General features: G+C 39.0%; 1 protein-coding gene across 5 annotated transcripts in view; it reads right to left on the reverse strand.

The window, feature by feature from the left end:
* Positions 1–1389: 1389 nt before the first annotated feature.
* The window catches only part of RAI14 (retinoic acid induced 14), a 90905-nt gene continuing 73360 nt past the window's right edge, over positions 1390–18934 (reverse strand). For 2 of the 5 annotated variants that reach the window (XM_062018336.1, XM_062018337.1), the window contains exons 6-18: positions 16118–16175; positions 15536–15606; positions 14175–14281; positions 12055–12233; positions 11358–11386; positions 10329–10415; positions 9678–9764; positions 8911–8971; positions 8442–8560; positions 6429–7952; positions 5219–5368; positions 3621–3686; positions 1390–3370 (exon numbers count right to left, since the gene is read on the reverse strand). In XM_062018336.1, coding sequence (XP_061874320.1) covers positions 3293–3370; positions 3621–3686; positions 5219–5368; positions 6429–7952; positions 8442–8560; positions 8911–8971; positions 9678–9764; positions 10329–10415; positions 11358–11386; positions 12055–12233; positions 14175–14281; positions 15536–15606; positions 16118–16175 — 2616 coding nt within the window. In that variant the 3' untranslated portion in view covers positions 1390–3292. The remainder of the gene's footprint in view (positions 3371–3620; positions 3687–5218; positions 5369–6428; positions 7953–8441; positions 8561–8910; positions 8972–9677; positions 9765–10328; positions 10416–11357; positions 11387–12054; positions 12234–14174; positions 14282–15535; positions 15607–16117; positions 16176–18934) is intronic. The other 3 variants (XM_062018338.1, XM_062018340.1, XM_062018339.1) reach the window with 3 other exon arrangements.

Below are 18934 nucleotides of genomic sequence, written 5' to 3' on the forward strand. Positions count from 1 at the left end.
TCAGTTGCTTTTCCTAGGGCACTGTGTAGTCTACTGCAGTATACAGCAGCATAGCCTTCTCTTGGCTTCTGCTGTCTTGTACTGACACTCGGCACAACTCTGTTATTCAGTTGGCCTGAGAAGTGGATGGGAGGATGGTCTTTTTTGCCATCACTGAGCCCCCGTCTCAGTCAGCATGGGGAAAAGGGGCCGACAGGAAGTTTTTAAAAGGGCATGTGGTGATGGCCTAAAATTCAAAGAGAGTGGATTTAGATCAGATCAGATATGAGGCAGAAATTCTTCCCTGTGAGGCTGGTGAGGCATAGGCACAGGTTGCCCACAGAGGCTGTGGATGCCACAACCACATCCCTGGCCAGGCTGGATGGGGTTTTGAGCAACCTGGGCTAGTGGAAAGTGTCCCTGTCCATAGCAAGGGGTTTGGAATCAGGTGATCTTTAAGGTCCTTTCCAAGCCGAACTAGTCTATGACTCTATGATAAATATTAGCTTCTTACCTTACACCTCTAACCATGAGGTACCTGAATAAATTATCTGGCAACTGTTTCCACACACCAGGGAAACAAAAGGCAGTTCAGATGCCAGGTAGTAGGCAGCAGGCCCATTCCTCGTGACAGCACGAAAGCCATCAAAGCAGATGTGATCTTCCATGGCAGTCACCATGAACAGATTCTGCATAGTAGTCAGCAGCCTTTTTCAAAGGCAACACAATATCAAGTAGCTTACATAAATTTTCTACAAGAAGCCAAAGAGCTACCCGACCCCCAGGATGTAACCAAAAGTAGCACAACTCCTGCCACTTGTGTTTTGCCCCCAGGAAGATATTACTGACAAGTAGGTTACTGAAAAACTAGTTTCTCAAATAAAACTCAGGAGAGGGAGAGATGATAAAAGGCATTGGGGCTGACTTGTGTGCAACATTTAAACAGAAGTATATACATCCATATACCCATATGCACACACACATATGGGTACGTTTTCACTGTAGTTCTGTGTGTGAAGTTCTAAGCGATAGAGAACTGCAGTTCTGAAAAATTGTGGGACTTCATCATCTGTGCCTCTGCTCTAAGGTAGTTTTAAACTTAGTTGGAATGCATCCAGTGGTGAATGAGAAACCTGTATTACCTCTACCAGGATGTCCATGTGAGGAATGGCTCCTGAACTTATTGATCAGATAGAAGGTATAATCCACAAAACTGGTTGTACGGGGTTTGGAGTGGATTCTACTCTACTGGAAAGTTAATGGAATTGCAAGTTCAGGAGAGAAAAACCCAGTACACCTGACTGCTATCTAAATACGAGATACACAACATTTATTAATAGTGTATTAATAAAGAAAGTAAATGAAGGCACCAAAAGAACAAAGGTGAAAAAAAAGAAATAGTTTATTTGCTGCGTAAGGAAACTTCTTGTAAATTACATATAAAGAAACTTGCTATGCTGTAGTATATAATTTTCAATATTCCACAAAGATAATTGTAATAAATATGCGAACCAAAACAAAGTAGAAGACTAAATCCATCAAGCAACCTACAAAACGGTTCATCAAGTTTTATACTTTGCAGCAGTAGCATGCTTAAAATCTTGTTGTTCGCTTTGAAGTGCTGCAGCAAAATTCTTTTCACATTTCTTTGGAGCATTTTCAAAACCACCTAACTACAAAATACTGTTCAAAACTAGCAGACATTAGTTAAAACACCCAAGAAAAGTAACACCAAGGTCTAACTGACGCAGAGGTGTGATTTTTCTTTTTGCTTATAAAATCCGTTTTAGTTTTGCCAGGGTTAGGTTATTATCTGATCTAAGTGCACAAGTCCAGTCTGCCTGAGGCACCGCTGACTCCTGTGTCATATTACAGCTCCATATAACCTTCATAATTCTACAGCTCCAGAGGATTTGTCTATTAGAGACATATCTGCTAACAGGCATAAACCAAATACCATCATGAAGCTGCAAGCTGGTTAGAATGGTTGTACCCTCAGGTGCAGTGTGTGCTTAGAAACACTGTGTTCATAGTTTCACACTATAACACACCAGGCATTTTCACTTGACTTCAAAAGCACTTGAGAAACTCTTTACTGATGCCTTTATCCTCTAGAAACAACATGTAGAAATTTTTGACACCTTTTGCTGTTCTCTACCTGTCAGCAGGCTGAATTGCATTTAACACTGCACTGCTCTGGACCACACACTGACTGACAAGACTATTATTCCATACAGATCTGTTACAAACTGAAAACACTTCACTATGCTTCACTATCACTGAATGCTTGGGGGTATAAAAAGAAACTCTCTAAAACACGATTACCTAAAAATATTTGTTAATAAGCTTAATGCAAACATGTAGAAAAAATGGTTTAGTTACAAAAAAATTCATTAGAGGGCCAATAAAAATATACTGAAGAGAAGATCTTTACAAAAGTGAGGTTAGGAAGTATGAGGCATTAACATTCACTGTAAACATCCCGTGTTCACTAGAATCCCTTGTCTAAAGTATATGTTCTGGTTTTGTTCCTGAGCTTCATGGCCAACACTTGCATAGATAGCTAAACCTATCATAAAGGGTTGTTTATACAGATGTTTCTGTACAGAACTTCAATAAACTAATGATTTTACCTTCTGAAATAGTTTAATTCCACTACGAGTCAGTTCAAGGAAACTATGAAGCATTGTATGACTTATGTGCACTCAGTGCACCAGATGGGCTGGGACAGCTAACTTCTGGTGTGTTCATCTTAAATAATATTACACTAAGAAGTATAGCTGTTTGATGTTCTGACTTAGCATAAATACCTTCTTCTGCCCACAGCTGCAAGGCTCACTTCTGCTCTGCCAAAGACTGCAAATGGCAAAATGTCATGAATCAAAGTGCTACAACATCAAGCAACTAAGTTATCCCCAATACCAAAATGCAGCTTATAAACAGTACAGAAGACCTTATGGAGAACTTTACCTTTACCCAGGCAACACAAGTGCTTTCCTCTAGATTAACCTCCCTCTGTTGGAGGAACCTAGAAAGGACTTTCAGGATAAACATGAGATGGAGTGGCCTAAGTAAAAAAAGTCTGAAGAACATACTTGCATTTTGGCTATAAAAAGCAGGCATGTGTTTAGTTACTGCACACACAAATGCACATGGGAAGTGGTAGATACAGAGAAACAAATTCACCTCACAAATAGCACAATAGCATAAAAGCAGCAAATTGCCAATTTAAAATCTTATGTTAAGGCAAATCTATATAAAACACCCATAACAGGATTAATAAAAACAGGGAGGTTTCCTTGGCTTTTTTTGTTCACTTTTTCTGTGATTGGCTTTTACACATTGATAAAATTTGTTTAAGCACTTTCTGGACATCTTCATCCATTTGACCCTAGACAAAGGGAAAAAGAAGAAAAGATGATTCAATTCAAGTATCTCTACTCTTTAAAAAGATTTACAAGTTATTTTTGAGGTATAGTAAATTAAATCAGTTTCTCAAAAGGAAGCAGTGTTAATTTATGCTAAAGCAGTTATACCTTTTGAGTAGGATGTCCTAGATAAAACATGCAAAGATCTTACTAGATCTGCAGAAAAAAACCATCTTGCTTTAAAATACCAAGACTGTCAACATGCAACTGTACCTGCACAGCATAGAGAAGATGCATCCTGTAAACTGAGACAATTTCCTGATGTTGTTTCTTTGTTTCCTAGAAAATAGTTAAACAGAAAGTCAGAGCATTCAGAACTGTTGAATTCACAATTCCTCAGATAGATTTAGAGAGCTCTAGTGAATTACAAACCTTTAGACTTACACGTGCATTGAAAACCAACTAAGACAGTACTGTGTCACTAGCTGTCCAAAACATAACTTACTTGGAAGTGTGGTCCTCAGAAACACTGTAAATCTATCCATCCCAGCTAAAGATAGTGAGATGATAACAGCTGTAACAAGTACTGAGCTGCAAAGATGTGGAATGAGCATATACTCCTGAGCTTATCAGCAATGAGAATTGACGAAAGCCAGCAATATTCTAACAAATCAACCCTCATCTGCAACAGAACTCTTCTCAGAAGTCAGTGACCCATCTGTCAGCTAATGCCTTTCCAGGGAAGAGGAGGTGCTTACAAAAGTCTTAGCCCCTGAAATCATCAATTAATTACTATATATTCAGAGGAAAACCAGCCTCCTTTTTCATGATCACAGACTGTCACATCCCAGAAGCTATCTTTCCACATAAATATGAAGCTATTAGGAAAGCAAGCCTACAAGGCTTTGTCCTGCTTTAAATCCTATCCACTTCCCTAGTGTGTTGCATATCTTTGCACCTCACACTACTTTGCTGGTCCTTAAGCAGCAGGAGATGAAGGGTCCTTTTAGACTTGGTGGACTGGGATAAAAAGCAGCTTGGGCCTTTACACTGACAGCACTCAGCATTTAGTCACCTACCTACTTTTTTCAGCACTGCCAGGGAATTTTTATGGCTCATATGTATTTTGGCTCTTCCTTCTGTCTGCTGAGGAAGGTAGGAAAGCAGACACCAGCTAAGCCATTTAGCATGTCAGGCTGGGAATTCTCCTTTCTGAGTACTCCAGAGCACTCAACAAAGACCTCTGGATGGCACGACCTTCTTTTCACTCTCACCAGTGAATTAAAGTGCTTCTTTGGACAGGCAAGCTCTTTGAAAGAGCAATTGGAAGAGCTTGGAAGACTAGACTTTTCATGCACCAAAAAAGCACAATTAAAAAAAAAATCTTTAATCAATTCAGAATTTCTTCAGGGAATAAACTGTGCTCCCTAGAAATAGATGGATTTGCTTCATCTGAAACTTCGTGCCTTCCACAACTTCTTTCCACCAGAAAGACAAACTTTTTAGCTTCAAAAGTCAAAAAGACCTCAGCTAATGAATGTTCTTGAGAAAACACACAAATCCGCTGCACACTGGCCATGTTTTTCACAAACCAGAGTCTGAGAAGCAGGTCTGGTCACTACATTCCACTACAATCACAGGAACTTTGTTCCACTATTGATCTGAGGAAATACGTCAGAGAAAACAGCTTTCTATAGTCAGGCTGTTTCTAAAGGGCAATTTGTGACTTGCAGATTCCTAAACGTTTCAGGGAAACAGGAAATTACAGAATTTCTGGGTGAAAATTCCTTCCCTTGTACTCATTGACTGCACTCCATTTTAAATAAGGCAGTGAAGAATGGGATGATTATCTTTGGAGAATAATGACTTACAGTCAGTTGGTTTTGTAACTGCTTCACTTGTTGTTGTAACACCTCCAGCTGCTGGCTTTGTCTTTTGGGGGCACTGGTCGAGTAGGAAAGCTGAGAAAGGCTGTTCAATGCTTCTTTTAATTTGCTGACTTCCCTGGACATTTCATTGATCTAGGAAAAAAAAGGAAAACTTTTCATTAAAAGATGCAAAGCATAATGTATTATTCTTCTGTATCTTACCTTGGGTTATTTATTTGTGACCTAAATTTAAGAAGTGAGGAAAAATAAGATGTAGATATATCAATGGACAAGTGCAGACATCATGTAAGCAAAGGGTTACAATATTTTTCTATTTCTCTTTCTAGGCCACTAAATCCAAAATGCATTCCTTGTTCTAAAAGCCAGCCATATTTACTGACAAGGACTACATTTAACACCTTTACAAATTCTGCTGCCAAACACAAGATAGAAACATACCAAACAGAAGACAGCTACTCATAGCTAGAAAAATACATAGCTTTTCATAGAGAAATTTATAATGTCAGACATGGTAGCTGTAGAGGAAAAATAGTGAAGTCATGCTAAGATTGAGATGATATAGTAAAACCAGAATAGTGAATCTTTGGTCCTTTCTCGTGTTTTGTTTTCTTGTCTCCTCTGAAATCTCTTCCTGCTGTAAATTCCAGGTTTTTTTTACTTCAGTTGCCTGAATAGAGACAAGGGGTAACAGGCACAGGCTGGAGCACTGGAAATGTCATTTGAACATGAGGAGAAACTTCTTTCCTGTTCAGGTGACGGAGCCCTGGCACAGGCTGCCCAGGGAGGGTGTGGAGTCTCCTTCTCTGAAGGTTTTCAAAACCTGCCTGGAGATGTTCCTGTGTGACCTGATCAAGGTGAATCTGCTTCTGCAGGGGTTTGGACTAGACGATCTCTAGAGATCCCTTCCAACCCCTATCATTCTATGATTCTGTAATTTTGTGAAACTACCCTAAGCAGAACTTCAAAGAGGTAAACTGAAAGATCATGCATATCTCCACAGGGGAGGGAAACCAACATACTGGAAATTTCTTTGACTTTGGTATCGGAAGTTTTAGATGAGCAAACACACTCAAAAGTTTCTCCACTCCCTTACATTCAACACAATGTTGTCTACTAGGTTATGTATTCACAATGCAACATCTTTTTCAGCCTGAACGCATGTACTACCCCTTCACTGTAGCGGATCACTAACCTTTTTATCTTTATCCTCTTCTAGTTTTGATGAGCTTTCAGAGTATCTTTTCATTTCAATAAGATCTTCTTGAGCTTGATGGTACTTTTGGCGAAGACCAGTCAACTCCTGTTCCTTTGCTTCAAGCAGAGTGTGCATACCTTCTTTCTCTTCTTTCAAGTGCAAAACTTCCTTTCTTAGTTGCACTGCATCTAAGGACACATTTTCTTTCTCTTGGATCGCATCCTTCAGTTTGCATGACAAAACCCGAACTTCACCCTCTAGTGTTGACTGGAGCTTTTCATATGTAGCCTTGGGTATCATTGCTTCACTAATTGCAGCCTTTTCTTCCAGCATTTCCTTCTGTAAGTTTCTTACTTCACTTTCCTTGCTGGTAAGCAGTCTTTTGAGCTCGTTTATTTCTTCCTCCATTTCCTTTACAGTATTTCTGAGTGCATTCATCACCTGGTGGTGTTCAGTAATTGGCACAGAGTTTTGCTTCTGAGCATCTAACAGTTGCTTTAGTTCTTCTGCTTCATCTAATACTTTTGTATACTGGGATTTAACTTCTGATAACTCATTCTCTGCTTTGTATTTCAAAGAATTTGTTACCTGCATCAGTTTCTCATGTTCATCTCTAGGAATGTACTCCAAAGCTACATCATCTAGAGTTTTTCTCTTCTTATAGTCTTCAAGCTCTGCTTGTGCTTCTTTGTACAAGTGAGATAATTCACTAAGCTGTCTGTTGAGATCTATCATTTTGTGCATCGCATCTTTCATTTCTCCAGTTTCAGCACTAGATTCCAACTGTGTCTGACTGTTCAGCTTGTCCTGTAGCCTTTTAATTTCCTCTTGCCCTTCTTTGTACCTCTCAATCAACAGTGCTTTCTCTTGATTAATGTTATCAATAACTGAACAATATGAATTCTTCATCTCCTCACACTCTTCCACAGACAATTTGTTTGCCACATTCTGCTCTCGTTCCTCAAACTGTTTCTCTAGCTCTCTCACTTTCTCTTTTTGTCGTTCACATTCCTCCAATGCTCTCTTCAATTCTTGCTTAAGCATTTCAACTTCTCTGCATGTAACCTTCAATCTACTCAGATCGCAATTGGTTTCTTCACTTTCAGAGGAAACACAAGTCAGCTTCACTTGCCTTTGTGCACTCAAGACCTCTTTCATACTTTCCTCATACCTGTTTTGAGTATCTTCAAACTTCAGGTTAAGATCAGAGCCATTTTCTGAAATGTCTGTGTTATTTAAATGACCTGTCTCTGGGACTCTAGACTGGACCTGAGCTTCCACCTGCTTTCTTTTGGCTTCAGAATTCTCCAGTTTCTTCTGCACATCCTTTAAGTCTTCCTGGAGGTACTTCATTTTTACTTCACCAGGGCTTGTCAACTTTTCTTGACTTTGGGTAGCATTTAACACAGGCTGCAGCTCCTGAGCCGAGAACTCATTTTTTCTATCTGATGTTTGTTCAAACTCTGTTTGGGTTGAATGATAAGACTCTGCAGCTGAATCCACTTCTTTAGGTGTTCTTTCCTGTGCAAAAAGAAACCCAAACAATTATACAATAAAAACAAGTGCACAATTATATTTCTTTAAGACCAGAATACGCAAGGAAGTCTTGTCACATCCTACAGAGGCAGACGATTAAAGCATCATGGAAGAAAGTTTTAGAAAAATTCAAAACCCAGCTGCTCCCATTTAGTCATCTGCAGAAAGAGAAGGCAATCTCCATAAGCTGATAATCAAAGCTATGCAAATTAAAATTCTGCTAAAACAACTATTAACAACATCTTTTAGAATGTAGTTATCATAATAAACAAAGTTACTCAGTAATTTATGGGAAAAGTGAGAAGATCAAAACACTGATTTAATCCTTTGGGGCAGGGCATTTCCATGATCTTACCATCAACAACATAAAAAATAACAAAATTATCTTCACAGTACATCTCTTTAAAATGGTAAGCAGCTCTTTGTTCTGCTAACACATTAAGAGAACACTGTAACAGCAGAAAAATATGCCACCTGTAGTTTGTCTTGCAGCTCCTTATTGTGCAATGTCAAAGAGGCAATTTTTGCTTGCATCAACAGAAGTAGATCTTGTTGGTCAGCTTCAGAACTCACATCCAATAAGCTATCAGCACCTTTGGAGGAAAAAAACAAATATTCAAAAGCTTTCAAAAAGCTGAAATGCTAGCTGGTTCATAATTCTAACCTTTAAAAATAAACAGTTTGTTCCCACGACCACTGAATGTGGTGAGCAAGCAGACTGTTCCTAGAAACTCTTCCCCCCAAAATGTATTAGATTACCCAACAGACACAGGAAGTTTTGGTGGCGAGCTGCTAGTGAAATTACTGAACGTTATTTTCAATACTTATGATGTCTCACATCCTAAACAAAGATGCACAGAGGATTTCTGGCAAGACTTCGATGTTTCATTCCACCTAAAACACGTAATCAAATATGAAAATAAGGATTAAGTGTATTGTATACCTGTTGTGCTGTCACTCAGTCTGTCTTTATTATCTCGATGCAAGGAGCTGAATTCTTCCTGCTGAGATACCAAAAGAAAATGCTGTCACAGAAAGCAGTTGTAAAGTTGGACAGTACGCTAAAGAGAAGTATAGACAGCGTAGATTTTGCTAGATAAAGCCTGGCAAAGCGGGTTTCTTCTATTTCTGGGGTCTTATTTAATTGTAGTGTGTGTCCAGGATTTCAAAATCCACCATGGGCATTCAAGTTCCATTGCTGAATTATCATTAAACATTAATGTAATATGGACAACCACCTCATAGTTGTTTGGAAGGCTGCAGCCCTTGTGATAAATAGCAGTAATGCATTACCATATTTTTTAAAAAAAATCTTCAATACCAGAAGATAAAGATCAGATAGACCAGATAGAACACACTCAACTATTTTGCTGATATCTTTTGGTGAAAGGGTCTCTACTTTGTGCATTGCACAATGCCACGCACTTCACTGCTGTTCGGTAATGTGCTCTCACAGCTTTACTACTTGCTTTCACAACCATATTCCTAACTCCAAAATAATGATAAGTAATTCTACTTACATATTCAGTAAACATTAAAGCAATCTACAATCAATTTATAAATTGCACTGAAATAGATTTGGATTCCTTTTTGTTCCTAAAAGTCAGCTAATTAATTTACAGGAGCCTGCAGCCAGCAAAACAGAAAAAGCAAAAGAGATTTTTAAGATTCTATCCTTCCCTAAGCTTCATAAGAACAGAAAATTGATACCTTGCACACTGGATCAGCAAAGAAAGCCTGCCCTTTTCCAGTCATAGGAGTTGAAGTTGATGAGTGTGGAGAGGACAAATCACTAAGCTGTAAAAGATTTTATATGAACAGGTATGTATACATACACATACATGTACTTACTTACATGTGCCTACACATATACATATATATACACACACACATACAGACACATTAAGGAGTACTTTTCCCTGCACTAACATAAATCACAACTCCGAGTTAGTTTCAAAGAGCAGATCTAATTATTCAGTGCTCTTCTGAGTCAGTTGTTAAATATTCATTGTAGCTGTTACACACGTGGCATTCTAGTTCAACTTTAAACCTAACAGTTAAACTGCCATTTTGATATTATATAGATCTATTCAAGTATTTTAGATAGTCTTTAGATAGAAAAATAAATTGGATAGTAAAATTCCTACAGTTGTGTCTTAGACCATGCTGTTTTTCAAGGAATTTTGTTTAATTAACCTACCAACATGTGCTTTCATGGCCATCCTAATGTCAGGAAAAGCATTCATTGTAAGACAGGCATATAAAATAACAGTGACAGAGCAAATCCAGCCCACATCATTCACATAATGTTCAAAACGCTTTTCATCCCCTAAAAGCATCTCAAAATTCATCTTTCTTTACCTGAACAGGACTGATAGGAGGAGGTGGGGCTTTGCGTTTTTTTGGAGTTCCACTTCTTTCTGAACTTAATTTAGAGCCTTGATAATGCTGAAAGTTTCACCAGCCAGAAAAGGTAGGTTTGTTAGTTTGGTTAGTAAAGTCCGAGCAAGTTGTTTGATAAAAATAACTAAACAGATAAAAATCCCACATTAATATCATCTTCAGCAGCTCATGCAGTGACCTTACTGTTTTCTCTATGCAAAGACTGTACCTCAACAAACACGGAAGTTATTAAACATGCCTGACAATAAGAATCTGCCCTCTTGTAATTCATGCTTCAGTGAAAACAAACAAGATTTAGTGAAAAAGCAGAAGCTGACAATAGGTTTAGCACCAGTGATCTTAAATACTTCCATTCGTACATATCGTAGTCATGCCATTCTTAGCTGCTACTATCTTTTCTCTCCACTAACTTCTGCCTGAGCTCCCTCAAAAACCCAGTCCTCCACTCAGAGAAGGAATGAACCAATGCATTGCACCCTCACCCGCTTCCCAGCCACCAGCAGGACTACAAGCTTGCACTCCAAGATATGATACTAAATAAAACATTTAAGAAACTAATCTAATTACCTAAATCTGATGCGATTCCTACAGGTGGGCATCCCCAGCAAGATGTAGCCAGGGATAACCCTCAAGTTTATGTTTTGGAAACAGAAAACTTTTCTGGACCATCTGCTCTACAGAGACAGGGAGTGCAAATGCCAAGCTCCTGCATGACCTATGAGAAAATTTGTACCCTCCCAGCACAAATGTGCATGGACACACCTCCCCTTACTTTTCTCACTGAGGGTGGTGGCTGCTGTTACAGAGAGAAGCAGTGTTCCCAAAACACATTTCTTAAATAAGCAACACCTTTCACTTTAGGGTAGTCAGTGGCAGAACGTCTCATGAGTTACATTCAACAGTGCTTCTAGTCATGACAAGTACTGTTTTTTCTTCAGTCACAAGCCTACATAACCCAAGTGTTTTTAAAACCAAAAGGATAAATACCTGCTTTGCTTTTGTTGGTGACTTTGCATCTGTGAAGCAGAAAACATGTGGAATTAAGAAGACTTATTGAAGAAAAGGTTATTGCCATTCCTAACCAATCTCACAGCTCTACTTCCCACACCATAAATACTTGTTTAGTTTTTTAATTCCTGTCTGAAATCTGAGAAATGTCATTTTTATTTCCAAATTCCACTTAAACTATATCTTTTCTCTGCTGCTTTTTGAGTTTCATATTGAGAAAAAATTCCAAGGATTGTGACAATTCTTATTCTACTATACTTTTGCACCATTCTTGCATGTTAGCAGAACTATTTCTTAGTTTGACCATAAAACCCTATGTCTGCATTAGTTCCCTCTCCAACCCCTCCATCAAGGAGATGTATGTCCCACTCACTCTTTCACATAATAATAAATGATCTATTCATAATTATATGCAAGATATCACACTGTTGCTGGATTGGGTTACGTTTCCTTTCTCTAAACATCTCTTTTTGCCCTGCTTAGTGCTGTATCCCATGCTAAGTATTACCAGCTACCTCAAAGACCATCTTTTCCTGCTTTTGGGAAGCTTCAACCAGACCATCTTGAGGATGGCCTTTGAAACTTTACAGGCTATCTTATGAAGTAAATTTGTTCATTGCTAAACATACACGCAGCCAGTTCAAGAAGTGACAAACTGCAGATCAGCATCTCTTACCTACATCCTGAGATAACTTCGATGACAAGAGATTCTGGATCTCTGTATTCTCAGAGACCTTGGAGTAATGCTGAGCATTCTGTCCAAAGACATCGACTAAACTGACATCTGCACCTTTCCTAAGGAAGGCTTCCACCATGTTAAGGTTACCAGCTTCACAAGCCATCATCAAAGCAGTTCTGTACAAAACAAACAAACTGTCTGAGAGTGTACTCTGTAAGCAGTAGATCATTTTTTCAGGAAAAAAAGTTCAAGAGTTAACTGTGCAATCAAGTCCAAGATTTCATCAACATATGTATTCACATATACATCTAACTGTTGTTTCTCCTTATAAACACCTGCCTGCCCCTCCTCCTCTTCCATATGCTCCCCAGATGGACCATCTGCAAAAACATTTCTAAAAATGGGCTCCTGAGGCTGAGAGTCACAGCTAGAAATGGCTGCAGGATAAAGTCAGACTATCAAATCTCACTGCCAGATTGACACCATGAAAGGGTATGCTCTCCAGTGAGACTGAGAGGTGGGTTTGACCTCCAATCCTGATGTACTCTCATTTATAAAAAAACACAAACCCACAAACATTAGACCCTTCTCCAAGACAGGGCAGCTAGATAATCCCAGATCATAGAGTAAGGGTAGGATACAGAAAGAGTGTTTTCCTATAACTCAGGTTACATTTGTTTTTCTCAATTACTTGAAGGAGTCATAAAAGATGTACAGAATAATCACAAGTACAGAGAAAACCCCATATTTCAAGCGTGATCTAATATGGCTTTCCTGCTTGGTCATAATTCTCCCTTCTCATGAAAACATGCCTAATAGGTTGGCCAAATTCACTGGTAAACACATTCCTCAGTGCAGATATGAAATGAAAAGTTACTACAATGATAACATTTGCTAGACAATAAGAAAATCATTTCACTGATCAGTTAAACGTGCTCCCTGTAACGGCTGAGCCCCGGAATTGTGATGCCTGTAGTAACCTGGATAACACCTCCAGAATCATGGCGATGGTTTTAGAGTACCAAAAAAACTCACTTAGTCCAGATAAGATACGAAATTCGAGACATTTTAAAAGCTTCTGCACTTCCTCTCCCAATAAGGCTTATCCATTTTCAATAAAAACACAATCTCTGCTGTGGACATGACATAAATGAGCATTCACTGTCCTTACCAGAAGGAAAGCAAGAAGGAAAATGTTATGTCGCATGTTATATAATTTTGTCTCTTCTACTCACACGCTTTTCTTAAAAAATATCAAACTGAAACTCTGTCCTACGACAGAACCGTCTTCATCCCACTAAACTAGAAACTCTTAAAACCGTCTGTTGATTAGAAAGAGAAAGAGGGGAAGACAGAGGTCCCAGAGTGGGCAGCACCTCAGGATCAAAGCACCGATGAGGCCAATCAAACCAACCAAGATGACAAAGGAGCTTCTTTAGACAACTTTGAAAAAAGACCGCGCTAATAAACTTTGGACTGATAAAAACCTAGTTAGGGCCCACTCCATCCTCCCCTGTGCTGCCAGGGAACAATATGACTATTGTATCACATGCAATAATCAAGACTGCTATCAGCTGTAAGTGCCAAATGTTCTCAGCGTCCTGATTTATCCTCACAGTTTAACCGACCGTTTATAAAACAGTCCATAATCATCATCAGTATGATCAAAACAAGTGTGTTTTTCACTACAAGGATGTTGCTTTTCAAAGAGTTTTGAAAAGCCTATTAATGTAACAGATCTCTAAATGGCAACTTCTAAGACAACAGCTTCTCCACTCCCAAGCAACAATTTCAGAATTTAAACTGGAGAAACTAACTCAGTCCAAGAAAAGAGCAGCATTTAATAAAACTGGGATGTGTACAAAGTAATGTGTGGGTAAATGCTATCAATCGTTTTCTTGTAGGGATTGTTTAAAAAGTGGGTTTTACTGTTCTGGTAGCCCAAGGGAAAACTTACAGGCACATCTAGTTTCACATTTGCACAGCTTTTGAAGACATGCTGTCTACTACAGAAAGCATAATTTCACCTAATGGCAACTATTTTGGGAAAGATTTGGGAAGAAAGTTTCATTTTAAAGTCAGCCTTAGGGAAGAATGAACGTGTTAACTTGCTGTACCTTCCATTTTTGTCCCTAGTGTTGATGTCTGCTCCATGATCCAGAAGGTATTTGCAGACTTCTGTGTGACCACTTTGTACTGCAAGCAGCAGAGGTATATTCCCATCCTAGGAATGCATTTAAAGAAACTATAAACAATAATCCATTGACTTACAAATATCACTCTCAGATTTAAAGGCCACATATGAACTTCATGCACAAATAAGGTATTATCAGTATGTTTTTCTTGTGTATAACAAATGTATGTGGGTTTACTTTAATTAATTCCACGATCACTGGGCATGCAAAGCTTCAGTAACAGGAATGCCTTTTGTGTTTGTTTAATGCTATAACATGATGATCTTTTAATCACATAGTACCTTTAAATAGCTCCACAACAAAAATGATATTTGCAACTATGTACAAGGCAAAAATACAACATCTCATACCATCACAAAATAACTTTGTTGGAAGACACCTTTAGAGATTATCTTTGTTTCTCCCTCATTGCTATCAATCCAAAGGCAGACCAACTTCAAGTTAGACTACATTGGTCAGAGACTTGTCCAGTCAAGTTTTAAGCATCTCCTAAAGCAGAGACACCACAATGTCTCTGGGTCCCAGTTCCAGTGTCTGACCACCTTCATCATGAGGTCTTTCTCCTCCTCCTCCAGTACCTAACTGGAATTACCCAACTAGGTTCAATCCCCAAATTCTGATCATTTCATTACAAAAGATGACAAGTATCTCTGAGGCTGGTCTGGCTCCCTATTACCTATGACCAACCATGACATAGTTGAGGTCATTTTTAAGATACTCCTACAGCCTTGTCTGTAACTCAAATTGAACAAACCTTTTCTGCCTTTCAAATGCACCTGCTGAAATTTTAGGTCTAACCTCTGTGACAGATTATTTTTCTCAGAAAGACCAGATAAGAAGGCAGAGGCTTTTCTATCAGGGAGTTGTATTTTTCTCAAAAATAGACCTGGTTGCAGACATCTTGTGACAGTCAATGTAGTATCTGAGTCTTAAGGCTCTGGTGGGGCTTTTCACAGTACTTGGCCACATAACGGACATTTTCCAAAGCCTAGTAGAGTCAATGGAAAGAATTTTAATCACATTTGGAAAGATCATAATTGATTCTAGTTACTTGCACCAAAGCCTCAATTTAACGAGCAGCAAATCCTGTTACTAGTGTATTTGACTGTGAGTACTTTCCCACCTCTGCTAAGGCAAGCTGCAGAAGGAACTTCCTCCTCCAGAGAAACCCAAGAATATAAGCATAGCATTGCTTTAAACTGATGCACTTGAAGTTGACTCGAGTGGAAGGTGGTAAAAGCTCTCAAGTATCTGAAGTGCACCGCATGAGAAGAAATACGTACCAAATCTTTGACATTAACTGGACATTTGTGTTCACACAGAAGTTGAACTGCCTGAAGACAACCACATGCAGCTAAAACAAAAAAAAAAAGACAAGTATAAAAATCCAATAAATTCCTCTTTTGAAATCTGTAGTCAGCACTTCCACTTGTAATACTGCAGAATTACAGTGCGGTCCAGAAAAACAAATTGAACTGTACTTCTCTCTTTTAAGAAGGAAGACTAGAAGGATGAACAGCAAGTTGTATGCAGAAATCAAACCAATATTCATAGTCCAAATTAGCATGAGAAGGTACATTCTTGAAATACTAAGAAAACCCCAACCCTAATCACATTCCAATGGCTCTGCACTTGCAGCTGTGCATTGCAAGTTTGTTAATCAACTGAAATGAAGTATTCACAGCATTTATCTAGAAAAATAGCTGCAATTTGTAAACCACCAGGTGGAGGCACTAGACTTACATAATTAGAACCTAAAAGCTCCACCAGGATGAAGAGCGAGAGAGTATCATGCTTGAATCACAGAATCATAGAATGGTAGGGGTTGACAAGAGAGATAGTACAAGCTTTAAACAAAGAATTACCTGCATAGTGTAAAGCTGTTTTCCCAGAATTGTCAGTGCTGTCTGGTGGACATTTACTCTGTAAAATTCATTAAGGAGAAGGAAAAAAAGGCAATTAAAGAAATGCAAAGAAAATAAAACGTGTTTCAGCTGAACATCTCAGAAAAGTTTTACGATCCACTCCAGAAACAATTGTGAAAAAAGCCACAGCTTTTCTCTCTATCAATCTTGTCTCTCCTTTCTTGGTACCAGCTTACACCAAAGCCATAGGAAATACTTATGTTGCACACACCCCCGCCCCCCCAAATTATAGTTGTGGAACAATTTACAACAGGAAATAAAATTCCTTGACCTCAAATTTTTTATGTTACATTAAGAGCTAAAAACAATCCTGTCCTAAGGCAATTAGTCTTGCATTGCTTCTGTTGAAGGCAATAAAGCTTCATTTATATATGTAAAAACTACAGCATCAGCAATCCAGTTACCCAGTTCCATTTTGAGGCATTATAAGCCACCAGCTACCATGAATCAATCTAGACTTCAAAAATATTTATTTTTTAAAAATCAAATTTTAAATCTTTATCAAGATTTGTTTTCGTACAGAAGGTTTTAGTTTCGGTTTACAGTAGAGAAAGAAAATTATGGAATTGTTTAGGTTGGAAAAGATCTTCAAATCCAACCACTAACCTAACACTGCTAAGCCCACCACTAAACCATGTGGTCCCTCAGCGCCACATCTACACACCTTTTGAAGACCTCCAGTGATGGTAAGTCTACTGTCCCTTTGGGAAGCTTGTTCCAGGGCTTGACACCACTTTTGGTGAATAAATTGTTCCTAATATTCTCCTCTGGCACAACTGGAGACCATTTCCACTTGTCTGGTCCCTTGTTACTTGGGAGAAGAGACTGACCTCCGTCTTGTCACAACCTCCCTTCAGGTAGTTATAGAGAGTGAACATGTCTCCCTTCAGCCTCCTTTTCTCCAGGCTAAACACCCCCAGTTCCTTAAGACACTCCTCATCAGGTTTGTGCACTAGAGCTTTCACCAGCTGCCTTGCCCTCCTTTGAACACAAGAAGATATGACCCTGAAGTACTGGTCTTCTGAAAAAGTCAAACATTACAACCTCTGACTTTGAAATGTAGCACTGTCTTCAACACTTCTATGATTTTCTAGGATAAGAGAAGTTCACATAGAATACCACATTCTGTAACAAAAGTGTCAAGACTTTGCCTGTATAAAAGAATTATTTATTCTGTTTTAATTCAACTCCAGAGGGTCAAGATTGGATCACCAAGCTGGAGAGCAATTCCAAAAACATGAATTATTGGAGAATATTACCAAGAGGTTTACACTTATGAACATATTTAGAAAACTGCATATTGTAATAAAATTAGCAAAATGTTAACAGAAGCACTCTGTGGTTGTAGCTGGCAAGTGAAAGGGCAGCAGATATTTAGCATTAAACACACAACTGCTTGCTGAGTGGGTCGTGCTGCTGCATGTGCTTCCATCAGTGACAGCTTGATGTCACTGTTTATGCTGTAAATGGATTTAATTAGAAACCGTATATCCTCAATGAAATCCCACAAAGGGGAGCCTGGGTGGCAAATGACAACACTTTCCAGGTGTGGAGGAACAAGGGAGTGAGCTTGCAACCAGTATGGAGCTGGGACTCTGTAAAATCAGACCTAATATTGTCAGAGTCACTAATGGAGCCCTGAGATAACGAGGGAAAAGCAATTTAGATACTGGGATACAAGATCCATTCTCCTTCTGTACCACAGCAGGGTTACTATTGATTATTTCATCTGTAGTCTGAGCCACACTGCAACTGCTAACTCCAGACTCCTAAACATTCATCCCGTTCCTTTGATCACTTCCACTGAAACTCACTTGGCTTTCTGAATCGGAGCCAAGATGGACAACATCTCTCCTTGCTTATTAACACACATTTGCAGCCTCAACACCATGAGACACATTTCTTATTTTCCTTCCCCAGCCTTTCTTCTTCTTTCTAAGCCCTCACTGTTCCTGGCCTCATTTCACTGAGAATTCAAATATTTCCATATTTTAGCATGTAAACTGTTTTCATTCCTTCTGTCTTTTGACTTTAAACTCACAGATATTTCCACAGTCAACAACAGACAGAAAGCACTCCAATGGAACAACATAAAAATTTGCCTATGTCCTAGTTTCAGCTGGGACACAGTTAATTTTCCTCCTAGTAGCTGCTACAGGACTATGTTTTGAGTTTATGCTGAAGGAGATGTTGATAACACAGAGATGTTTTGGTTATTGCTGAGCAGTGCTCCCTCTCACCCTGTCTGCCAGTGAGTAGGCTGGAGGGAGGGGAGTGAGATGAAGTCCAAGTGTGTACAAGAAGCTGGGAGGGAGCTTGGCCAGGACAGCTGAACTGAACTAGCCAAAGGGCTATTCCATACCACAGAATGCCATGCCCAGTATATAAACTAAGGGGACCCAGCTGGGAGGTGGGAGGGGGAGGTCCAGATCGCTGCTTGGGCATCAGTCATCAGGTGGTGAGCAATTGTATTGTGCATCACTTGGGTTTAACTTTTTTCATTTTGTTATTTTTTTCCCTTCCTTCTTGTTCTTTTGCTGTTTTTTTCTCCTTAATTACTATTATTATATTTCATTCTTCTTACTGTTATTATATTCTGCTGTAGTTATCATACTTGGGAGGCTTGGGGAGAGGGGAAAATGGAGTGAATGCGTGGGGTTTTGTTGCCAGTTTGGCTTAAACCACAACACTCTAGGAGTGAAAAATCCTTTTCCCTCAATACTTCTTAACCCATCTGTTTCCAAGCCATTCGACCAC

The sequence above is a fragment of the Colius striatus genome, chromosome Z, assembly GCF_028858725.1.
Source record: "Colius striatus isolate bColStr4 chromosome Z, bColStr4.1.hap1, whole genome shotgun sequence".
NCBI lineage: Eukaryota > Metazoa > Chordata > Aves > Coliiformes > Coliidae > Colius > Colius striatus.